We start from the raw sequence: 25,563 nt of genomic DNA on the forward strand, positions 1-25,563 counted from the left end.
TCATTTATTTTGGCTCTTTACCTGATTACAGGGGGCCATGAAGTCTGAAAACATACTTGCCTATTGATAATAATATATAGAATAATAGTTCCTTTGTCTCCAGACTTTATAGCCACTTTGTAGCTTTCATATGGAGAAAGATCACATCTCACTGTTTCATGTGGTACCTATTATCCAGTGCATATACTATGAATATATTGTATATATTACATGTATTAATGATGAAAATCTTCCCATGCTAATAATACTACATTGAATTTGTATTAGTTATTAAGCAACGAGAATTAATGATATAGTTCAGGAGGCATCCCCTGTGTGAAAATGTAACTAGTGCCATCCTTTGTATAGACCTGGAAAATAGGTTCATGTTAGGGGAAGCAGAAGCTTTCTAAGATCCTACTATACCCCACTATTAGGGAAAGGTTAGAAATAAAAATAACTTCCGTATTTCTGTGCATCCGGACAGGCTTCCCTGATCAGGGACAACTTTATGGTCTTAAAGTAATACTATAGATCTAAAATAAAAGCAAGTACATAATTCCTTCTTAGTGGCAGGTCAGATGTGATTGTTTGATAGTCTTGTGATTATTCAAGTTTTTTTTTTGTTTTTTTTTGCGGTACGTGGGCCTCTCACTGTCGTGGCCTCTCCCGTTGTGGAGCACAGGCTCCGGACGCACAGGCTTAGCGGCCATGGCTCATGGGCCCAGCCGCTCAGCGCCACGTGGGATCTTCCTGGACCGGGGCACGAACCCGTGTCCCCTGCATCGGCAGGCGGACTCTCAACCACTGTGCCACCAGGGAAGCCCTGATTATTCAAGTTTTGACATCGCTTCAGGAAGAGAGAGAGAAAAGAAAAGACCAGTCTAAGGATATTGCTTGCACAGTGCCCTACGCTCTTTATTTCTTTTGCAGTAGGGCAGGATAGACAATAATTACAGAGAGAAATGACCAAAGACTTCACATTTTGTGCTACTCTCCAGTCATTCCATAGCGTCAGGACATGATCACTCTTCACTTATGACTTTCGTGTGAACCTCCCGGCTCTTCACCCGCAGCTTGTTGACCTGGGACTCAGCAATGTCAGCTCTTTCCTCTGCCTCCTCCAGTTCATGCTGGAGCTTGCGGAATTTAGATAGATTTGTATTGGATTGTTCCTCCTGAGAATAAAAATGGAATTGTGAGGCACCCATACCGGGCATCTTTCTAGACTCTGTAGGCCTAAGGGAAGAAAGGACTTGCCATCTGCAGAAAGGTTAAAATACCCAGTGGGAAACCTTATTGTCTTACCACCTTCTGAATTTTGCTTATCATTAAAATTAACTTTATGATTTATTTGGGGCTTCATGTCTCATAAATAATCGCAACTCTACTTTTGCAACCAAAAGGTGGAAAAAAAATATGTACTACAATTAGAGTAAGAAAAATATAAGAGCAGAGAAGAAGGCAAGGATAAAATCATGCTTGTTAATGCTTGCTGGAAGATGACTATTCTCTTGAATTAGATATTCTTTATCATTCGGATGAATTTCTTAATACCTTCTTTATATTGAAATAAATGTTGAATTTTATCATATATCATTTTGGCACATTTCAAAACAATCACTTTTTTTCTCCTACTTTGGATGTAATGATTCTACTGACAGACTCCTTAATATTAAGTAATCCTTACTTTGTAGGAATTAAGCCTATTTAATCACTGATGGACAGTCTCCTTAATACTTATTTATTTATTCTTATTTGGTTGCACCGGATCTTAGTTGCAGCAGGCGAGCTCCTTAGTTGTGGCATGTGAACTCTTAGTTGCGGCATGCATGTGGGATCTAGTTGCCTGACCAGGGATCGAACCCAGGCCCCCTGCATTGGGAGCACAGAGTCTTAAACAGTGGACTGCCAGAGAAGTCCCGACAGTCTCCTTAATAAAAGTAAGGGTTAATATAACTATACTCATGAATAAAACTGCCTTTAGTATCTTCCCCCCTATTCTCTTTTGGACAGGTTTTGGTATGCAGGTTATGCAAGCTTCTTAAAATGATTTGGAAATCTTTTCATCTTTTCCCATGCTCTGGAATCAGGGATTATCTGTTCCTTGAAATTTTGAAAGACATATCTGGACCTGAGTCTAGTTTCAGAAGTATTTCTGAAATAACTTATTCAGCCAACTTAATAATTTATATTCTCTTATTTCTTTAAGATTTTAACTGTCTTAACAGATTTATATTTTACATTTAAAAATAACCTTTCTACCTGTATGGTTTGTCCCATTTCTCATTTGTAATGTTGTGAGTTTGTATTTTCTCTCACTTTTTCCTTGATTAATCTAGTTATAAGTGTATTTATTTTATTAATTCCCTAGATGTTAGTGAGATTATCAAATTAGAAAATAGAATAATCTAATTCATTAATTTCTACCTTTATCTTTATCAACACCTCTTTTGTTATTTTATTATTATTTATGATTTCTTTATTGGACTGTCAGTTTTCTTCATTTTTTAAAATTCTTGATTCATAATGAAAGCATATAAAGCAATGAATTGTCCTTCAAGGACAGCTTTGGTTACATTCTAGACTTATAAATTCTAGACTTCTTCCTTGAAATTTTATTTACAGTTAAAAATCATTCAGTAATTATGTTTTTATTTAATTTAATCCAAACATTTTTTAGGAAAGTTAGTTTTTTAACATTTAAGTGCTTGGAAATTTTTGTTTATATGTTCTCATTACTTTACAACTTTATCACACTGTGGCTAGAGAATGTGGCCTGTATTATTTCTGCTTTGAAATTTTTTGATTCTTTGTGGATTGAATGTTAACTTTAAAAATCAATCTATTAATATTACAAATAGTAAGCAATGAGTTAAAAACATGCAAACGTTTTTAAGAAGTACACAGTCTTCTATGAAGCAAACAGCTTATTTACTACAAGAAGTAAATAGTAAATCTAATTATTTATTTATTAGTTTTTCTTAAGAGAGGACTTCTCCCTTCCCTCTGTCTTAAGGATACTTACAGCCTCCTCAGCTTGTCTCTTGTAAGATTTCACTTTTGCCTGAAGTTTATCTACCAAGTCCTGAAGCCTGAGTATATTTTTCCGATCTTCTTCCGTCTGAAAGATGATAAAAACCACAGGGCCTTACTTCAAAAGCACATGACTGTTGTATCATCTCATGTGAGTGTTTCCTGTATATGCAAGGAGTGTTTAGCTGATAAAAACGGTTGCTGTACCTGGTAGGTGAGTTCCTTCACTCTCCTCTCATGTTTGCGCAGGCCCTTGACAGCTTCCGCACTACGCTTTTGCTCACTCTCAACCTCTCCTTCCAGCTCACGCACCTGCGAATGAGTAGGCTCTTAAGAACTTTGATCCAGTAAGGCATTGGGAATAAATGGAAATAGATAGATATTGAGAGACCCACCCTGGCCTCCAGCTTCTGGATCTGCTTCTTCCCGCCCTTCAGGGCCAGCTGCTCAGCCTCGTCCAGGCGGTGCTGCAGGTCCTTCACCGTCTGCTCCAGGTTCTTCTTCATCCGCTCCAGGTGGGCGCTGGTGTCCTGCTCCTTCTTCAGCTCCTCGGCCATCATGGCTGCCTAATTAGCAGTAAAATAGAACCAGTAGAGAGAGCTGAGACAGCCCATCAAGATTCTAACTTGACCACCCCCGTGTGGCCCTCTGCTCACGTCAGTGATGGCCTTCTTGGCCTTCTCTTCTGCATTGCGAGCTTCTTGGATAATGTCCTCCATCTCTCCCTGGATTTGGGAGATGTCTGTCTCCAGCTTCTTTTTCGTGTTGATCAGGCTGGTGTTCTGGTTAAAATATCAAATTTAGAAATACTGAGTACATGAGAGCAAAATTACAATGTCCAGTGTTCTAATGAACCCACAAACTAATTAATTAAGGTAACTAATTAGTATCCCTTCTTGTTCCATAAATTATCTGAGTTGACAATATACTTTTACAAGACAGTCAACTCTGAATGTCACAGTTCATATAAACAAAAATATTGTTAATCCAAAGATATTTTAAACTTTAACCTCCATAAAACATTATGAATACATTTTTAGATAGTACTAAGATTTGAGCAAGAATTTCATTTCCAGTCCACTGTATTTTTTACTTTTATGTTATACTCACCTGGGTGTGCAGGAGCTGGACGCGCTCGCTGGCGTCCAGGAGCTCCTGCTCCGCCATCTTCCTGCTCCTCTCCGTCTGCTCCAGGGTGGCCCGCAGCTCCTCGATCTCGGCCTGCAGCAGGTTGGCTCTGCGCTCCACGATCGCCAGCTGCTCCTTCAGGTCCTCCTGGCCCCGGAGAGCGTCATCCAGGTGGAGCTGGGTATCCTGTGGAATGAAGGATCATTGAGACACCTTGTTCTCAGGGCTGCAGTCACCCCAACTGCCCTGGGACCATCTCCTGAGCCCATTTACCTTGAGGATGGCTTGGGTGTTCCTGTAGTTCTTCAGGGCCTCAGCAGCCGTGCGGTTGGCGTGGTTCAGCTGGATTTCCATTTCATTCAGATCTCCTTCCATCTTCTTCTTGAGCCTGATGGCATCATTCCTGCTCCGGATCTCAGCATCCAGCGTGCTCTGCATGGACTCCACGACTCTAATGTGGTTCCTCTTCAGCTGGTCAATTTCCTCATCCTTTTCAGCAATTTTCCTGTCAACTTCAGACTTGACTTGGTTCAACTCCAGCTGGATGCGCAGGATCTTTCCCTCCTCGTGTTCAAGAGATGCCTTAATGACAGCAAGGGGTGACATTAGCAGGGAATGGAAGCATTCAGAAGTTTTTCTGCACATGTTCCTCCCACTAATTTTGTGCTATTTCTTTTTCTGTTCAATATATGTGGCTAGTCCTAATTTTTTTTTGAATCTGTTTACAATGCACATTTTTGACATGTACCTCTGCCTCTTCTAAAGCAGCCTGAATTTCAGACTTCTCTTGTTCCACTTGTTTCTTTATTTTCTCCAGTTCATGTATATGTTTCCCTCCTTCTGCAATCTGCTCAGTGAGGTCAGAAATCTCCTCTGTTGTTTGGGTAAAAGACAGGTAGAGGTTTGATGAGACAGAGGACATAAGAGGAAGGTTCCTCCAAGGCATGAAAATTATTGAAAGTGAAAGGGACTCACGTTGCAAGTTTTTGTTCTCTCGTTTCAAAGTTTCTAGCTGATCCAAGGACTCCTCGTAGGCGTTCTTCATCTTGAACAGCTCAGTGCCAAGAAAGCGGGCCTCCTTCTGAGCGGCCTCGAGCTCGACATGAGTTTCCTCATACTTCTGTTTCCATTCTGCTAGGACCTGAAACACCCACCAAGAGTGGTTACCTCCTGGAAAGGATAGAGGACAATGGTGGAAAGCAGAGACTGCTGTAGAAACTACCTTATCGAAGTTCCTTTGCTTTTTGTCCAGAGCTGCGCAGGCAGCGTTTGTCCTCTCCACATCGAGCATGAGGTCCTCGACCTCATTCTGTAACCGCTGCTTCGTCTTCTCAAGGGAAGCGCATTTGGCGTTCACGGCTTCTACATGTTCTTCAGCAGCCTGCAGCCGCTGGGCCAGCTTCTTCCTTGAAGATTATGTATGTTTGTAGAAAGAAGTGAACCAAACCAAGAATTATGAACTATTACCATGCTGAAAAGTATGGGGAACTTCATATTAAAAACATCCAATCATTCACTCAACAAATATTGATGAGCTTCTTTTATGAACCAGATGCTGAGTACACAGCAGTGAACAGGACAGAAAAGGTCCCTGCCTCGTGAAGCTTCCAAACAAGTGAGAAACAATAAGCAAGTGAGAAAATGCATAACAACATCTTGCAGATATAAGTGCAGTGAAGGAAAATAAAATGGAGTATGGCGTGGCCAACTATTCTAGATACTCAGGGAAGTCCTCTCCGAGGAGGTAACATTTGAGTCAAGATCTAAAAGAAGTCAGAGTGAGCCAGAGGGCGATCTGGGGGGAGGGTATTCCAGACACAGAGGGGCCAACAACTGCAAATACCTGAAGCAGCAATGAGCTTGGTGTGCTTGACAACCAGCAATAAGGCTGATTATCTGTATAATTACTTGTTATTCTTTGTTTCCTAGCCTAGAGTTGAGGCTAGGAGGGTAGTGATGGTGTTTGCTTTATTCATGTCTTATTCTCAGGGCCTGATAGTGCCTGGCAAGTAGGAGCTAATTAATGAACGTTTATGGGCTAATTCACTGAATCTTCAAAGGTTGTGTCTTTCTGATTCAACATCCAGTGTTCTCTGCACATTCTCTCCTATCTGTGCACATACTTGGCCTCCTCCAGCTCCTCCGTGCGCTGGATGGCGTCCGTCTCGTATTTGGTCCTCCACTGGGCCACCTCACTGTTGGCCTTGGACAGCGCCCTCTGCATCTCGGCCTTGGCTTCCTGCTCCTCCTCATACTGTTCCCGCAGCAGGTCACAGTCGTGGCGGGAGGACTGCAGGGCGTGGGCCAGGGCGCTCTTGGCCTGTGGAGGTAGTTACACCTTCTTTTTACTGTACGTTTAATTGTTTAATTATTAAGTTTCAAAACCTTTTTAAAGTTGGTGTAATGGACTCCAGTTAGGGTCAGGTTAGGGGAAAAAAATGAGTCTTACAACGATAGTTACCTTTATCTCCTCTTCAAGTTGCCTCTTTAATTCCTCAGTCTGTTGAGTAAATGCTTGCTTGCCCCTTGATAGCTGAGACACCAAAGATTCTTTCTCATCTAGCTGACGTGAAAGCTCACCTGTAGGCAGAAGGAATGGCACCACTTTTTAAAGCAAAGGAAAAGTTTTGCAAAAGCCCATATTAGAAATAAGTTTAAACTCTCAGCACCGCCTTCCAGTTGAGTACCCAGGTGATTCAATTCTCTGTTGACACCTTCATGCTAGTGTCAGATTTCTCATCTTTATGGTGAAACTTACATATTAACCTGAATGAATAAATACAGCTTAAATTCTCTTTGTTCTCTCCATAACTGATTCTTTCAGGGTTATATAATATCGTGCAAAACCTGTTGATAACTGTCAAAGACGGTAGCTAAAATGTCTAATTCTACATTGTCCCTGTTTCATAAGACATTTGAGGGACTGGGTTATCCATTGCCCTATTCAGGAATTTGGTTCACTCTGATCTAGATAAAAAGAAGCTTAGTCTAAAACAGAAGCCCTGGACCCATGCTGGAGTGACTCCTGATACCAAGCATCCCCTCCATGTGACCAAATCCTCAAGGCCTTTGTGGAGCAGAGCTTGACCCAGTCCTGTGGAAGTCTTCATCTCCAGCACTGTCCCCAAGTGACCTTGCATGTAGGATGAGAGCCTGAGCTGTTTGGTGAATCACACATATTCTCAGTTGCTTTTATTAGGCTCTCACATCACGATATCAGTTGTTTTTGACCACATCATCTCCACTTTTAGGCCTCATAGAGGAGAGAGTTACCAGATTCTGTCTGCAGGCGTCCCCTCTGAGTTGTCAGGTCATTGATCAGCCGCTGTTGCTCTTCCTCCTTCGATTTCAGCTCGCTCACTTGGTCTTCCAGGGTGCGGCACATCTTCTCTAGATTTCCCTGCGAGAGAAAAAGTAGAAGAAGCAAATGAAGACATTTTAATAATATTTTGCTATTTCTTCTAAAACAGAAAAATATTTATTTTGACATATAAAATAAATTTTCATATATGTAATACGATATATTAGAATTTTTTCTATATATTTTATGATTGCTGTCCTAAGTTGAAACTATACATTGGGGTTTTTAAAAAGCTAATTGTGAAGCTTTGTTCAGTATTCCAGGCATACCTCATTTTGCTGCTCTTCACAGATAGTGTGTTTTTTTGTTTGTTTTGTTTGTTTGTTTGTTTACAAATTGAGGGTTTGTGGCAACCCTGTGTCCAATAAGTCTGTCAGCGCCATTTTCCCAATAGCATTTGCCCACTTCGTGTGTCTGCATCACATTTTGGTAATTCTCACAATATTCAAACTTTTTCATTATTGTATTTGTTACAGTGATCTGTGATCAGTGATCTTTGATGTTACTACTATGACTCGTTGAAGGCTCAGATGATGGTTAGCACTTTTTTAGCAATAAAGTATTTTTAAATTAAGGGATGTATATATTTTTTAGACATAATGCTACTGCACACTTAATAGGCTACAGAATAGTGTAAACATAACTTTTATATGCACTGGGAAACCAAGACATTTGCGTGACTTGCTTTATTTTGATAGTTGCTTTATTGTGGTGGTCTGAAACCAAACCCGCAGTATCTCTGAGGTATGCCTATAATAAAAAAATTAAAGATCATATACTAAATTTAAGATGTTTTGAGAATTGAATGGCACGTTTTCTAAAAGCATGTTTATAAATACTTGATTGTTTTTATGTACCGTGAAACTTTGCTTATTGGATAATTGAGAATTTTGGAGACCTGTGTTCTCCAGTTGGAGAAGAGAACACTCACAACCGATGCTCACTGCTGGTGCTGTCATTTGTTAGTAGTGTCATGGGGCCGATGCGCTTACTAACTTCTTTGAATATTAGTTTCTTCATATGATTAAGTGGAAATAATACAAATACTAACATCTTTCTTGCTTACCTCCTGGATTACTACAAAGAACAAACGACATGTTGTGTGTAAAGGGCCCTGTGCAAACTGTGACATGCACATAAAGGGTCATTGTTGTTAATAACAATTTCTCAGACTGCGGTACCTTGGCTTTGGAGACAGTCTCCACGTTGCTAGCAAGGTCATCAATCTCCATCTTCATCTCACTCTTCTCCTTCTCCAGCTTCTGCTTGACCCTCTGCAGGTTGTCAATCTGCTCCCCCAGCTCGGCCACACTGTCCGCGTGCTTCTTCCTCAGCGTAGCCGCCGTGGCCTCGTGCTGCAGGGTGGCCTCCTCCAGGTCCCTGCGCATTTTCTGGAACTCGGCCTCCCGCTTCTTGTTCATCTCAATCTGGACCGAAGTGGCCCCGCCGGCCTCTTCCAGCCGCTCGCTGATCTCCTCCAGCTCCCGGGAGAGGTCCGAGCGCTGCTTCTCTGCTTTGGCGCGGGAGGCCCGCTCTGCCTCGATCTCCTCCTCCAGCTCCTCGATGCGGGCCTGGCAGTGGGGAAAAGCTCAATTTTAGCCTTTTTATGTCGTAACTGTGCCTCTTTGAGCCAGACTGATGGAAATATGAACTTACTTGCAGCTCTTTGATCTTCTTCTGCAGTTGAATGCCAAGTGCTTGTTCATCTTCAATCTTGCTTTGCAAATTGCTGATTTCAAACTCTTTCCTTTTTGCAGAGTAGCAGAGGATAACAGTTGAGTTCATATGCAACATTGGAAGCAAGTTCATAAGCAATTCTTTCATACTTACTTTTTGAACTTTTCATCAAGTTGTTGTTTTTCATTTTCAATGTCCATTATGGACTCTTGGGCCAACTTGAGGTCACCTTCAAGTTTCCTCTTAGCCCTTTCTAGGTCCATGCGAAGCTTCTTTTCTTGCTCCAAAGACCCTTCAAGCTAAATACAAATAATGTTGAGTCAAAAGGATTGCTTAGCTTCCTTTCAAAGAAAATAAGTTCCTTGCTAATCCTAGACTTACGTCATCCACTTGCTGCTCTAGCTTGGTTTTAGCTTTGGTCAGAGTGTTTACTTTGTCCTCTTCTGCCTGCAGGTCATCCAGGGTCTGCTGGTGGGCCTCCTGGAGGGCCTTCTTCTCCTTGGTCAGCTTTGCGATGTTTTCATCCAGACCTGCCATCTCTTCTGTGAGGTTTTTCACCTTAGGAAGTAAAAACAGTTTGCATTACATGTTACATTTTGGTGGCTTCAGTTTTATGCTTGTATTCCCTAATAATAATAAAAAAGTAGGGCTTCCCTGGTGGCGCAGTGGTTGAGAGTCCGCTTGCCGATGCAGGGGACGCGGGTTCGTGCCCCGGTCCGGGAGAATCCCGCGTGCCGCGGAGCGGCTGGGCCCGTGGGCCATGGCTGCTGAGCCTGCGCGTCCGGAGCCTGTGCTCCACGGCGGGAGAGGCCACAACAGTGAGAGGCCCGCGTACCGCAAAAAAAAAAAAAAAAAAAGTAAACTTTCCTTGTATACGTTTCCTACCTTATTTTCTGTGGCATGTTTCTCCTTCTCAACCTTGGCCAGTGTCAGCTCAAGGTCATCTATGTCTTTCTTCAGTTCCGAACATTCGTCCTCCAGTTTCCTCTTCTTGGCCGTCAGCTCAGCATTGATCTCTTCCTCATCCTCAGCTCTCTCAGTCACCTCCTTGATTTTGGCCTCGAGCTGGATTTTGGTTTTGATCAGTTGGTCACATCTTTCCTCTGCATCAGCCAAGCCTTCAGCTTCCTTGAATTGGCAACAAAATCAAAATTGGGAAGTAAGAATGAAGTATTTCACAATGATAACAGTGTAAATCACCACTATTGGTTCTTTGGCTTAAACTTTTATGAACCACCTGCTGTGTGTGATGCAGGACGCTTCACATTGTGAGAAAAACAAAATGTATCAGATATTGTCCTGTTCCTTTAGAAGAGTATATTCTACAGTAGATTAGAAAACTTAACCCCAACAAGCTACCATTAATTCAGAAACCAATTAGTGACGTAAGAGATCAGAGAAGTTGTATCAGATATGGTTTCATGAATGAAGTGGCATTTGAGTTGGGCTTTGAGAATGGGTAGGATTTGGTCTTGTAGAGATGAATATATTGGGAGAAGGATCAGGGGGAGAGAAAGGGTTCCAGCGGGAGAAACTCTGGATGGAGCCGCCACTGGATTATTTCCCTTCGTAGTCTTGGCGGATGATCCTGGTTAAGATGCCCTAAATTCTATCTGAGGCATACAGTGATCAAGAAATTCCTAGCAACCTATGTTTCTACTTAAGAGGGTTGGGGGTGGACAGGAAATGAGAGAGAAATTGATAGATACATTCGTCAGTGAGCCTCCATACCAGTCTTTGAATACATAAAAGAATAAAATGTGCTGCACATAGCCAGGTAGTGAGTATAGTGGTGTAGGACGGAGTCTAAGTGATTATCTAGGGACAAGAGAAGAGAATTCAGGATAGATTTGAAAGGGGTGGGGACAGAAAAACAGCTCTTTTCCCTTCTGTAATCTAAAAGAAGGAATTATTACACTGCCCAAACTTGACAGAAGAGACCAATCTTAATCAGCAGGAAACACATACGATTTTGTGATGAGTAAATTATACCAGACCAATTCAGTTCACTCCAAATGAAAGACAGTCTCATAAATTACATTTCAGAGTTGATGGAAGCAATTCTAAAACACTTGGTTTGGGAGTAGCAGCAGGCTGGATGGAGGGAGAGAGTTGGGGGTAGGCAGAGCGAGTTAGGTACTGATGCAGCAACCCGGGTGTGATGTGCTACGGCACTGACTATGGAGACGGATTGGAAAGAGCAAATCTCAGTTTTGGAGATCAAAAACAATAATTCAATAAAAATTGATGTAGAATACTGTCATTTGTCAGCTATACAGCTGTGATTTAAGACCCATAGACATATAGACATCTAGAAGTTCAGGGAAGTTTCAGAGAAAACAAATCACTCTCTCCATGGTATCCTCTCCTTAATATTTTATTTGGGCTAGCTTCATGTTAAAATCACTTTCAAGGACTGTCTTCATAGGGAAAAGAAGTTGTAAACCCTGTAGTTTGATGAAATTGTACAGAATGGAAGAAAATGGTCAGTTCTAGCTCATTGCCCTGGTTCTGGTTTGGGGGCATTTATTGGGTGATGAAGGAATAAGGACTTCATTAGTACCATCAGAGTGCTTTAACCTTCTGCCTCCAGTGAGTGTCTCTCACACTGACTACCCAACTCCCTGCCTCTAGTTGTGGCTAGAGTCATAGCGCTTGCGTCCTGATTAGCAGTGCACAGGATGATACCACTACTTACAGCCTGAACTTGGAGCTGCAAGTCATTTTTTTCTTTCAACAGTGACACCATCTTTTCTTCCAGTTCCTTCCTTTTTGCCTCTGACTTGGCAAGTTCTTCTTTAGTTCTCTCGAACTCTTCCTTCATGTTGGCCATCTCCTTCTCCGTCTCCGCACTCTTCAGCAGGGGCTTGATCTTGAAGAAGAGTTTCATCCAGGGCCAGTGCTTGACGTTCATGAAGGCTCGGATGTTGTACTGGATGCAGAAGAGAGACTCCCTGAAATTTAATTGATGCAAATTAGATATTGTGTGGATGATGAAATGAGATGAAATCTTGGCAGTGAGAGTTGGAGGTTCTGCCTTCCACCATGTTCCTCACCTACTTTCAAAAGCACAGATGAAAGAAATTATATTTGGGGATGGTGGTCAAGGACTCATTAATCATTCCTTTCTCTACGTTGGTGCTTCTCAAACTTTGGTGTGCATAAGAATCATTAACCTCTTTTTTTAAAAATTTATTTTATTTTTTTGGCTGTGTTGGGCCTTCATTGCTGCGTGTGGGCTTTCTCTAGTTGTGACAAGCAGGGGCTACTCTTCGTTGCGGCGCGCAGGCTTCTCATTGTGGTGGCTTCTCTTGTTGCGGAGCACAGGCTCTAGGTGCACAGGCTTCAGTAGTTGTGGCACGCAGGCTCAGTAGTTGTGGATCGCAGGCTCTAGAGCGCAGGCTTAGTAGTTGCGGTGTACGGGCTTAGTTGCTCCGTGGCATGTGGGATCTTCCCAGACCAGGGATCGAACCCGTGTCCCCTGCATTGGCAGGTGGATTCTTAACCACTGCGCCACCAGGGAAGTCCCTCATCTAGTGTCTTAATGATCTCATCTCATCAAATACTGGTTCCTGGACCCTTTCCCCAGAGATTCAGATTCTGCAGATATGAGGTGGGGTCTAAAATTTGCATTTTTAACAAGTTTGCAAGAGATGCTGATGGTGTAGGTCCAAGGACCACCCTCTGAGAAGTACTGCTCTGCTTTAGTGCTTTGCAAACTTTCCTACGTGAATGCCACCGAGAGCAGTGAAGGGGGAACCAGACCCCTCAGGGATGTGGGGCATGGGATAAAGGGACTCATTAAAAACTCAGAATTTCTTTGAAAAATCTCTGGTTTTATATTTTAATGTTGTATGATTTTTGCATTCTCTAATCTCATCACATTTGTTTTCATCTAAATTATTTTTAAAAATTAATTACCTTCATATATGGGCAATTAATTGCCCCAATATATATCTATATATATATCTACATATATCTCTCTATATAAATATATATATAGGTTCGTGACCAAACTTATTATTTTTAATGAAATAGAATACAGTAAAAGATATTAGCAGAACTACAGGTGATAGAAAATCTGTTCCATGTAAATTATTTATATATTTACACACACATACATGTATGCATGGATATACAGGTGGCAATATAAAATGCATTTCTCCCTATGGATCCCGTTCATATGCGTCCTGCAGTTTGAGACACCTGACTCGTAGTCTTAGAACTCTGTCCCTGCATCAAATTAGATCACTAAAAAGCCAGGTACCTCGGTGAAATTGTATTAACTTACTGAAAAAATATTTTTCACCAATTTTGCCCTTAATAATTTAAATCATAATAATTCAATAATAGAAACGATCAGATGAAGAAGTTGTTTCTGCATGTTGAGTACAACCACTGTTGAAAATACTGTCTGCTATGCAGTTCAGTGTATCTTATTTAATGATCTACCCAGTAAATTCATATTAGAACCAAATGCTAGGGCAACACTTTGTCTCTGCTTACTCAATGGTATGTTTTCTCTTGTTAGATAAGACCTACACATCTCTCTTTTTTATTATGCTTCCCTCTCTTTTTTATTTTTTACCTGAGCATTCGATGTATTCTGTGGTGATGATTCCTACCTTAACTTTTCTGGTACATGTATATCTCCACTTCAGCATCAGACTCCTATTCATTCCTTCTTACTCTGGTGGCCTTATCATATCTGAGCCTTAACTGTAAGCCACCTCAAATATGCTTCTGAAGGATGTGAGTAGACAAGCAATATGTTTGTATACCTCCTCTCCACCATCTTCTGGTACTCCACTCTTGCCAAGAACCCTTTGCACCTGGCCTGGGTTCGAGTAATCAGCTGGGCCAGCTTGTCATCTCGCATCTCCTCTAGGAGCCCCAGAAGGCCAGCTTTGAAAAAGACCTGTGTGTGGGCAGAGTTGCAGATCAGAAACTTTACACAGACTCCAAAGGGACAGGCATAGTGTCTGGTGGGCCTTAGAGACTATTACCTTGGTGTGACCAAATTTATACTGGGTGTGGTCAATGTCGATGGACCCAAGGAGCTTCTCAGAAGCCTTCTTGCTGTCAATGAATTGTCCTTCAGGGATTGCACTTGCATTTAATACCTTGTATCTGGTAAAGTAAATATAGTTTTTTAAAACTTGGTTTATTGATGAGACTAGTAGTAGCTAAGTATTAAATGATCCATTAAAAAAACCCAGAGCTTTAAAACAATTATTCTTTCTTCACAGGAAGGACGTTGTATACATAGATGGTCAATCTAGTATCTACTGTCTATTTTTATTCCATTTTACCTTCCTGCACAGTTGCAACTTTCCTTTCTGCCTCATCAGACCCTGTTCTCAGGAAAGTATTCTACAGTTTTGTTCCCATAGTGTGTAGATGAGCAACACAGTGTAACATATTATCCTTGCTAGATGCATTTGCTGTTGATAGTGCTTCCCTCTACTGAGGTTTTGGAAGGATTAAATGAAATAATCCAAACATATCAAGCACTCAAAAATGGTTGTTCTCATAATTATTGACGTTAATGTAGACATCTATGAGCTAAGCCCAGGAGCATGGTAAATCCAGTGAAAAGTCTCTAGAGTGCTTAGTATGTGGTATATCTGTGTTTTAAAGGTGTTTTGAGGCTTATAATTTTTTACTCTTTTTGTAGCAAATTAAAAATAACAAAGGCATAGTTTTCACTAAACTGTTTTGCTTGCACTAAATATATTTACACTAAACTCCAGGAAACACCATAATTAGGAGAGTCTGACCTCTGTTTGAAGTCTGCATACAGGATTCTGCTTGGGAACCCCTTCCTACAGATGCGGATGCCCTCCAGCACACCGTTACACCTCAGCTGGTGCAGGACAAGCTCATGCTCCATGGCCCCTAAAAAAAACCCATATTTATTTCACTGCAGAGTTTTGTTAAAAGGAGGTATGGCAGTCATGCTTTGTGCTTCCACTCTAGAACTTCTTACCAGGCGTTTTTGTTTCATTGGGGATGATGCACCGCACAAAGTGAGGATGGGTACTCCTGAGGTTGGTCATCAGCTTGTTCAGATTCTCCTGTGAAATCAGGGAAAATCCTGTTATCTAAGATTTAGACATGGTTATGAGCATGTGGTGATGTCTATAAAATCAATGTCCATGGCTGAGTTGAATGATCCTTCTGGACCATTTTAACTTAAGGTACCACCTTGGTAAACTTTTCCTGAGATGCAGTTTCCTCCTCAATACCTCTTTCTCCACTTGAGTTGGCAGGAGTTACACATATAAAGCAGGCTGTCAGGTGATTCTTCTCAGTGTATGCAAGCACCGTCCTCCTTCCTACCCTTGTCCCTGGCCACCCACGTACATTTACAAAGCCATTGCCTTCCCATCCTGGATGGTCACCCTTCTACCAAACTCTGTGGTTCTCCAGGAAGGAAATACAAGCCTACACTACATTTGGACTTATTCTCATAAATATAGCTTCCCCTTTCCAACTCTGTCAACTTCTAGGGCATAAAGATTATCTATAAGGGGAACAATCCTACCAGTTAAATTGAGAATTGACTAGATTAGGAACATGGATACCATATTAGGTTCCTTAAGGCCTAGCTGTTAGATTTTCATTAGTCCTACTGATGATTTAGTCTCTTGGAGCACGTGCCATTGCTTATTTGCATGACTCAACTAGATTATGCATAGCAGAGCATTACGTTTTATAACATTTCCTATAAAATATTTTTTATTATTTGGCTTAGCATGAAAGATGACCTGATAATTTCTGAGTAATTTAAAGCTCTTCTCTTCAAAGCTAGATGAACAGAAGCCATTAGTTAAGGTTAGTCCTTTCCTAAATGACTTGTGGAGAGAAGGCTTTGTGCTTTTAAAAACTAATTCCCAAAATAACAAGAGTGTCAAAAACAGTTTGTTTCTTACTCTGAAAAGGGCAGACACGGTCTGGAAAGAAGAGCCCTTCTTCTTACCACCTCTCTTGGCACTCCCACCGCCACCCGCCTCTGGAGAACAAATAAGAAAAGTTGTCATTCAAACATAGTTTTGAATTGACAGGGCTATTTCTTGCCTATTTGTTGATTTCTGTGTTCACATGGAACATTTTTCCAACACAGATGACCTCTCTGTTTGAGCCTGAATGAATCTTATATGTCAACTAAGTTTGCATCCACTTTTCAGTGGTACTCAATAACCAGCAGATACGGAGGAAAAAGCAGGAGAGAATCATAGAAGCCAAGCCTTTTCATTGGTTGAGATGTTGAAAGTTCCTTTCTGACTCTTTGCAGTAGGGCCTCCATCAGTGCTGGAGTGAATGTATAATCGCAATGCAGCCTACTTACTCAGGACTTGGAGGCACAATAGATTTGGCCCTGCAACACTTCAGCCTAGGCTATGATATCACTAGCCTCAATCTAACATCACATTTTGTAGTATCAGGAGAACATGTTGGGATTTTTTTGAGCATTACCTGCTTCAGCACTTTGAGCCCCAGAGAAGAGGTAAGCTAGAGTCTTCATTGCAGACTTCTGGTACAGCCCGACCACCGTCTCGTTCAGGGGGTCCTTGTTCTTGTCCAGCCAGCCAGTAATGTTGTAGTCCACGATGCCGGCGTAGTGCACCAGTGAGAAGTGGCCCTCGGCCTTGCCTTTAACCACCTTGGGTTTTTGGAAGTTGGCAGACTTTCCAAGATGCTGTTCATACAGCTTGTTCTTGAAGGAGGTGTCTGTGGCCTTGGGGAACATGCACTCCTCTTCCAGGATGGAGAAGATGCCCATCGGCTGGAAGCAGACCACAGCACAAAGTTACAATTCTATATAAGCATTTTTCTTTGTCTATAGAATTAAACAAGGTGCAGTGAATAATTTAGTTCTCACAAAACATAGTTTCTAAAACTTGAAACGGACCTTCTCGATGAGCTCAATGCAGGCAGCCAGGTCCATCCCGAAGTCGATGAACTCCCACTCGATGCCCTCCTTCTTGTACTCCTCCTGCTCCAGCACGAACATGTGGTGGTTGAAGAACTGCTGCAGCTTCTCGTTGGTGAAGTTGATGCACAGCTGCTCCAGGCTGTTGAACTAAATAAATGGATGCGTTTACTTTTCTCTTAGCAAATTGAGCAGTTCAAGATATAGGGCTTCTTTATTTAAAAATGTAGACTAGCCTTTAGATTATGGGTATCAAAGTCCTTGGGGGGCTGTGAAATCTACTGTTTCCTCTGCTGCCATTTTATACAAAATCCTAAATCATCATCATTATTAACTCTCCTTTCTTGCACTTGCTTAAATTGACTCAGGTGTTTTTCTGAGTTCCTACTTAATCATTCCATGTTTATTCCCATCATCTTCTGCATTTTCTGTTGACTCATTTAACAGCTAATTTGAAACCCATTAGAAGCTGACTGGGAGGAGTCTGTTGTGTGGAAGCCATCATGGTCAGCATTGCAAGGGAGCAATAATTGCCACCCCTACTCTTTGATGTGAAGCGAAAAAAATCAAGATTCCAAATATTATGTACAGTATATTAACACACACTCATATTTTTTTAAAAGCCAAAATGTTAACATTAACTAGATCCAAATAGCAGAATTAATATGGACTCCTTTTCCTTCATTTTCCATAATTTCTGTCGTGCCTAAGTTTTGCATTTATAATTAGAAAAAGATAAACTTCTTTAAAACTATAAGCAGGAAAAATGTGTCTTATAATCAAATATGAGTTTTTATCCCATATCACATTGATGAGAATTAAGAGTTCCTTGCATTGAATTTATTAATGCTGACTCTAAATTGCTGACCTTTTCTCAGCTCTTATTATCTGCCTAAGTGTTTCTGAATGGTTTCCCTACCATATATTCAGAGCATATTATGCACTGCACAGGTTTATTTTGATATTTTTATATTAACTCCACTTTGCATTGTGGGGTTTCTCACTACAACCACCTAATTCCCAACTCCCTTTGGATCATGTAGCAAGTTAAAGAGTCCTCAGTAAGTAGCTTATTTCTCATAGAAGTGGGATTGCCACTACAATAAATGATTAGCTGCCCAATCACTGTCTTTTAAATTTTAGCATAACTTTTTGACATTGGTAATAAAAGGTTATAATATTCACAGATTTCTTCTTATTGATGTTTCCATTGCTTTACTGTAAAAACCCCTTAGCAGCGTACTACCAACTCACATCAAAGATCTCAAAGCCAGCGATGTCCAAGACCCCGATGAAGTACTGCCTGGGCTGCTTGGTGTCCAGCTGCTGGTTGATGCGGGTGACCATCCACAGGAACATCTTTTCATAGACAGATCTGGCCAGGGCGCCCACTGCATTGTACACCTTGAAAGACAAAGGTGTATCCCTTGAGGTTCATAGAGGACCATAAAATGCTTGCATCCCTGGCTGTGAATTTGAATTATGTACGTACCTGCTCTACGGTCTGGCCTTTGGTGACGTACTCATTGCCGACCTTGACCCTGGGGTTGCAGAGGGCTTTGAGCAGGTCAGCAGAGTTCAGACTCTGGAGGTAGGCTGCCTTGTCAGCAACTGAAAGGAAGAAAGGATAGAATGATGTTATGGCCCAAAGCAACCCGCTTCCTCAAATAAAAAAAAATTTTTTAAGCTACAGGCATTTTGTGCAGTGTTTTCAGAATATCTTTTTGAGTATTCTTGCCCGTTTTTTTCACTAACTTCAAGACTTTAGTTATGGGTAGTGTTCCCTGAAGAACTTCAGAAATTGTAGGGACATATGTCTAATACCCATGCCGCACATATCTTATATAGGTATACTTTCAAATGCAATTCTTGGAAATGAATTTGTCTTCCCAGGAAAGCTCAAGGGTAACAAGTTAAGAATGATTTTCGGGCTTCCCTCGTGGCGCAGTAGTTAAGAATCCACCTGCCAATGCAGGGGACACAGGTTCGATCCCTGGTCCGGGAAGATCCCACATGCCGCGGAGCAACTAAGCCCTTGAACCACAACTACTGAGCCCGCGTGCCACAACTACTGAAGCCCGCGTGCCTAGAGCCTGTGCTCTGCAACAAGAGGAGCGACCGCAATGAGAAGCCCCTGCTCACTGCAACTAGAGAAAGCCCGCATGCAGCAACGGAGACCCAATGCAGCCAAAAATAAATAAATTAAATAAATAATTTTTTTTAAAAAAGAGTGTGATTTTCAAACAAACATGAAGTCAGGTGGATACTCAGTTGATACCTTCAGTGCCATCTGGCTCCGCTTGCTCCTCACGCTGCTTTTGCTTAAATTTCAAGTTTCCATAATGCATCACAGCCCCCGTGAGCTTGTAGATAGAGATCTTCTCATCATTAGTAAAGCCCAAAATATCAATAGCACTCTGCCAACACAACCAATAGAATGACTGTCAGGTTATGATCCATAACCTGGTTATGTTGTTACGTTAATAGTTAACATGTTTATAGTTAATAGTTAATATGTTTACTATTAATAATTCACATTTGGATAATTCCTGATTTGTTGGTCAGACTGAGGAAACTACCAGTACTGATGGGAGCAAGGAACTCTTTAGATTGGGTGTCTAGGGAGCTAGTCAACTGGAAGCCAGCACAGAGCATTGGAATCACAGGCGCATACTCTCTGAAGATGCAAAAAGTAAACTTAAAATAGAGAACAAGGATAGTAAACTTATTATTTATAGAGGTGGTATGGATTTAATGCAAGTAGATTATTAAAAAATGGTTTAGGGAAATTCGGAAAGGATAGTTCTTTAAAAGAGTATCATGGGCAAGTGAGATGTTGCAGGGGCACATCCCAGCCTTTTCAGTTGACTCCAGGTGGCACATCCACGCCCATCTTTGAATCTTCTTTTGTGATTTCTATGAGAAACTGAGGATTTATCTAGCGGGACCGTTGCTCTGACCCCAAATAATCATTCTAATTTTCTTGTGTTCTACTTACATCCGTGGCCATCAATTCTTCCTGATCATCAATGCTGGGCACGCTGATCTCCCCTTGACTGACGAATGGGAAATCAAATGGGTTGGTGGTAATCAGAAGCATTTCTAAGTACATGGAACAGAGAAAAGGTAAGCAGAAATATCCTCTTCATTAAAATAACAGATTTCTAGACAAATTCTAAGGCACTAGGATGGAAAAAGCCGTGATATGTTATTGCCCAATGAAAAAAAGAGATTACGGAAGAGCATGTAACTGTGATTCCAGTTACTGTATGTATGTATCTATTTGTAAAGATATATCTACAGAAAATGACTGGAATGATATTCATCCAAGTGTTTATAGTGATTATTTTCATAGTGATAGGATTTGGAGGTGTTATTTTCAGTTTTCCCTTTGAATTTTTATAATGAGCACACATAAATTTTTACCAAACTTACAAAGCTGTTTTCAAAATCAAGACAATATGTACAGTTGACAAAATTCCATCGTGGAATACTGAGTTGGACCAGGCATTGCTAGGTGCGGCTGTAGTAATTTTGGAAAGGAATTATTACGTTTCTTACCAATTAGTTCTGGTTTCTTGTTGGATGTGATCTGATAAAAAATATGATAGCTCCTTTCAGCCTTAAGCTGGAAAGTAACTCTAGACTTCTCTAACAGATCTGGAAGGAAATAAATAACAAAGAGGAAAAATGTAAAAATTCATATGAGATGCAAATTTTAGTCAATATTATAGGTCATAAGAAACAGAAATTATTGTAAGGTATATGCAAGCACTTACATGTTTCAATATCAGCAGAAGCCAGTTTTCCTGTAGTGCCAAAGTGGATTCTAATGAATTTACCCTTGAAAGAAAAATTAACATTACTACTTGGTTTTGAATCATATCAAATCTTTGAGAAACTCAAAACACTTGAAGTGCTGACATTTTAATATTAAATCAATTCAGAGACAATTTGTTTCAGGTAGAAAAAGGTGTATCTCCTATTTTTTAGGTAAAATAATTTTATCTTTAAAATTTAAAACTTGTGGATAATTGTAAATAGTGAAAGATGAACTCAGATATAGGGTCACATATCTTTTTTTTTTTTTTTTGTGGTACGCGGGCTTCTCACTGTTGTGGCCTCTCCCGTTGCGGAGCACAGGCTCCGGACGTGCAGGCTCAGCGGCCACGGCTCACGGGCCCAGCCGCTCCGTGGCATGTGGGATTCTCCCGGACCGGGGCATGAACCCGTGTCCCCTGAATCGGCAGGCAGACTCTGAACCACTGCACCACCGGGGAAGCCCGGGTCATATATCTTTTTAGACAAGACTTGGATCCATGTTATTACATGCTCAGAGGAAAAGGAAAGAGCCATGGTATAATATAATTAAATTCGAATGGAATGAAAAAGACTCAGAGAATGTTTTCACAAACATCCCATAAATTTTGACCAGTGAGCAGTGTCTGTAATAGTGTCCAAGAGACTTACAAAGCGAGAGGAGTTATCATTCCTCACGGTCTTGGCGTTGCCAAAGGCCTCAAGCAGGGGGTTGGCACTGATGATTTGATCTTCCAGAGTCCCCTGCAAAGGCAAGAGCATTCCTCACATGTGGGGCTCGGGAGTTTCTTACTAGACAGCTTGGATCCTGACGTGGCAATCAGACCCACCTGCATTTTGCCACTAGTACCTTCATCCTTCCTCTTCTCGCCAGTGACTGCAATTGTTGCAAAGTACTGGATGACACGCTTCGTGTTCACAGTCTTCCCAGCCCCAGATTCTCCGCTGTCAAATAAAAACCAAGTCAGTAGGGGTCCCACAGCTGGTAGCTATTGCAGTCATGAAAAGAAAGCATCAAATCTACTTACGTGATCAGGATTGACTGATTCTCACGGTCTACAAAAGAGAGATTAAGGACGGTCAATACTGCCTAACATCTTACGGAAAAACCTGAACGAACATTTTGGCCAACCCAATATTTGTAAATGGAGAGTACATAAAATGGCATGGACTTAGTAATTTTTTTTTTGCGGTACGCGGGCCTCTCACTGCTGTGGCCTCTCCCGTTGCGGATCACAGGCTCCGGACGCGCAGGCTCAGCGGCCATGGCTCACGGGCCCAGCCGCTCCGCGGCATGTGTGATCTTCCCGGACCGGGGCACGAACCCGTGTCCCCTGCATCGGCAGGCAGACTCTCAACCACTGCGCCACCAGGGAAGCCCCATGGACTTGGAATTTTTCAGCAGTCCCGAGGACTTGGCGGCCCTAGGCCTAGCACCTTTGCCAGCACTGCTCTCTCCTGCTCCCTGTGCCCACCCCTGCCACACATTAGTGTACAGACTGCCATTGAAACAGAACGCTGCAAAGAAGCAGCAGACTTTCTCTTTTTATACTCCACCACTAAATACTCACCGAAAGTGGACTTTGGGGTTTTCAGGTGGATTTAGATGACAAGTTAGTAACATGTTTATTGTAGGTACAAGAAGTAATGAAAAATAGGCATTAGAGATATTTTTAGTGCGTGAGAAGGAGTAAATATGGTAAAGGTGGTACCTTTGGAAATAATCATGGCCTTAGTCATATTTTTAGGGAAAGTAAAAGTTCATTTTGATGTTTTACTCTCTCTGAAGGGGAAATCTTTCAGCCCTTTCCCCAGGTTACCTTTGTACCTTAGACTGACCTAGCTGAGACAATATTCTAGGAATAAGACGTACGGTATAACTGTTTTAATACCAGATACACCTTAAAATCTGGAGTGTGTTTAGGTTGGTTCTGGGCAAAGGGCAATAGCATTTAGGGGACCACCTCAAAGAGTGTGCTGAGACGGGTAGAGGCTCTTTCTCCTATGGTTCTGTTCTAAAAAGATGCACAAAACATCCAACTCACCAGTCAGCATGAACTGGTAGGCGTTGTCAGAGATGGAGAAGATGTGGGGCGGGGCCTCCTGGCGCTTTTTGCCTCGGTAGGCAGCCACCACCTCAGGGTTGTACACCGGCAGCCACTTGTAGGGGTTGACGGTGACACAGAAGAGGCCCGAGTAGGTCTATGCAAGGGAGTAAGAAAGAATAACTAGCTGTGATTTGTGCAATTAACTCATTAAATGAATTTTCACTAAAAGGAACACTTTAATTAAGTGCTCTACATGTCTTCAAGGCATCAGCACAAAAACTAGTTGAAAGGTTCAACAAGACAGCAGAATCCTTGAGGGAAGGGACTATAGCTTAGACTTCTCATTATTCCTTTTGGGATTTGTCACAGTGATTTTCACATAGCAGGAGCTCCAAAGTTGTGGGGTTTTTTAAATGTAGTATAAGACATTTTTTACTGTAGTTTAGAAAATGGGCATATATTTCCTTTGTAGCATTAAGATATTCAAATTCATAAAAACATAAATTTGGTACCGAAGTACTCAACAATATGGAAAATCTTCTTAAGATACTGTGATCCAGTCATTTAAAAAGGCACACATGAAGGTATGCAGCAGTACTGGGGAGATATTTGTAAAATACTACTGAGTTATAAAGATACAGAACACAAAATGATGTAAATACGTTATGATTACAACAGATGGATTTCCAAAATCTTTGACAACTGATCTAGGATAAGTACAAACCAATCAGAATTGATGCTGACTCTAAACACCAGGTACACTTGTGTAGGTGTTGTCCAACTGACTAGTAGCAGTGGCTAAACGATACAGAAATGACAGGAATTCCTTGACGGTCCAGTGGTTAGGATTCTGAGCTCCCGTTGTAGGGGGCGCGGGTTTGATCCCTGGTCAGGGAACTAAGATCCTGCAAGCTGTATGGTACGGCCAGAAAACAAAAAACAAAAAACAAAAAAACCCTATACAGAAATGTCAGCCTAACATAATAGATTCAATTAGAAAGTACTACTGAGTTTGTATTATGTGCAAAGCCTCTGCAAGGCCCTAAGAATGAAACATAAATGAGATGTTGTTCCTTGAGGAACTTTCAGTCTATGTAGGAGACAGACACGTAAATGACTGATGGTGGAAAAACATTGTCAGTATTATTGCAGAGACAGAAACAATAGGACATGACATCCAACCTTGCCTGGGGAAGTTGGGAAGTTTTCATCAAAGAGGCATTCCACCCAGAAGGGACCAGAACACAGAGATACAAATTGTGGTTATTTTGGAGGAGTGAAAATTGGTCTTTAGAAACATTATTTTTAAGTGTTAATACATGAGTTTATATTTTCCTTCTGAATGATTCTGCATCAGGAATGGGGATGAGGGGAGATGTAAGCACGTGGTTGAGATATAAACAGTAGCTGCTCTAGCGTTTGTTCAAGGGCTCTCTGGCAAACCCAGTCCTTGTGGACAACGGCCTTGCCTGGCTTTGGATGAGAAGACAAAGGATTAAGTGCCAGCTGTTGGGTTGAGCCTTACAGCAGCAACCGTGAGCCTTTTAACTAGTGACATTACTAGTGAGAGCGCAACGAGTCACTACTTGTAACCCATTTATACTATAATGGGCTGACAGGGTCCAGTGATAAAGCCCACTTTGGGGGTGGGGGGCACTCACGTAGATCATCCAGGCTGTGTAACGCTCTTTGAGGTTGTACAGCACTCCTGGCTCGTGCAGGTGGGTCATCATGGCCATGTCCTCGATCTTGTCAAACTTGGGAGGGTTCATGGGGAAGACTTGGTCATCTTTCACTGTCAGAGTCTGGTAAACAGGAAGGGTAACTGTTTGTCAACTGAGTGACCACACAAAATAATGAGTAGAATGTGGTAGGCTCCTGGGACTCTACTCACTGCTCCTCCTTCGGTCTTCACTGTCACTTTCCCACCTTCTCTGCTCTGGATAGTCCCTTTGACAAAGGATTCCTTGGGCTCGACCACAAAGACAGATGACTTGGCGTCAAAGGGCCTATTCTGGGCCTCAATGCGCTCCTTTTCAGACTTTCGGAGGTAAGGAGCGGCCTCCCCAAAAACGGCCATTTCCTGGTCTGAACTCATGGCTGCTGAACTCAGAGGTCCTAAAGGAGATGAAACATTTCATACTAGAGATTCCGGATTGTCATCTATATCCATAAATCTCTATCTTGATGATATTTCATAGGCCCAGTTGAAAATTCCATCAGGCAGGTGCACTGTACTCCATGCTACAGTTATTGAAACAAACATATTACAAGGACTCAGAGGCATCAGGGGTCACTGTGTACCCAGCATTGTACACAGTGGCTTTTTTCTTCTTTCATCCTTCAAGAATGACATTCTAATAAGAGGGCTGGGTGGCGGCCTCGCATGCTGCTAAGGAGCTTGTGATCTGGGGTTGCACTTGATCTTTCTGAGCCTCAGTGTCTCCATCTTTAGAATAGGGATTATAATATTGCCTTTCTGAATCCACAACCCATGAGACAGAGTGAAGACACTTTGAAAAAGAAAAGTTAAAATGATGACTGAGAAAGCAAATTGAAATAGTTGAGGCTACTAGATA

The 25,563-nt window shown here is 41.7% G+C and overlaps 1 protein-coding gene across 1 annotated transcript; it reads right to left on the bottom strand.

The window, feature by feature from the left end:
• Nucleotides 1-44: 44 nt before the first annotated feature.
• On the bottom strand, nucleotides 45-25,082 carry LOC132414386 (myosin-2). Its single transcript, XM_069540087.1, has 35 exons — nucleotides 24,879-25,082; nucleotides 24,646-24,789; nucleotides 22,982-23,138; nucleotides 21,965-21,992; nucleotides 21,767-21,881; nucleotides 21,588-21,680; nucleotides 20,897-20,960; nucleotides 20,679-20,777; nucleotides 20,116-20,219; nucleotides 19,396-19,534; nucleotides 18,610-18,728; nucleotides 18,372-18,521; nucleotides 17,097-17,267; nucleotides 16,661-16,970; nucleotides 16,117-16,196; nucleotides 15,171-15,258; nucleotides 14,962-15,079; nucleotides 14,188-14,311; nucleotides 14,019-14,099; nucleotides 9,335-9,480; nucleotides 9,161-9,251; nucleotides 8,686-9,075; nucleotides 7,417-7,543; nucleotides 6,605-6,723; nucleotides 6,267-6,463; nucleotides 5,366-5,549; nucleotides 5,119-5,284; nucleotides 4,892-5,016; nucleotides 4,417-4,725; nucleotides 4,126-4,329; nucleotides 3,672-3,797; nucleotides 3,411-3,581; nucleotides 3,223-3,327; nucleotides 3,008-3,103; nucleotides 45-1,157 (listed from the first exon to the last, which is right to left on the bottom strand). Exons 1-35 carry the CDS (start codon nucleotides 25,080-25,082, stop codon nucleotides 1,005-1,007), a joined length of 5,097 nt encoding a protein of 1,698 aa, XP_069396188.1. The 3' UTR covers nucleotides 45-1,004.
• Between the last annotated feature and the right edge of the window lie 481 nt (nucleotides 25,083-25,563).

Source organism: Delphinus delphis, chromosome 19 (genome assembly GCF_949987515.2).
Source record: "Delphinus delphis chromosome 19, mDelDel1.2, whole genome shotgun sequence".
Classification (NCBI taxonomy): Eukaryota; Metazoa; Chordata; class Mammalia; order Artiodactyla; family Delphinidae; genus Delphinus; species Delphinus delphis.

Coding starts and splice junctions, on each gene's coding strand:
- LOC132414386 (XM_069540087.1), bottom strand. CDS start 25,082: ATGAGTTCAGACCAGGAAATGGCCGTTTTTGGGGAGGCCGCTCCTTAC. Junction 21,882..21,964: donor AATCAGTCAATCCTGATCAC/GTAAGTAGATTT, acceptor TTTATTTGACAG/CGGAGAATCTGGGGCTGGGA. Junction 1,158..3,007: donor AGAGACAAGCTGAGGAGGCT/GTAAGTATCCTT, acceptor TTTTATTCTCAG/GAGGAACAATCCAATACAAA.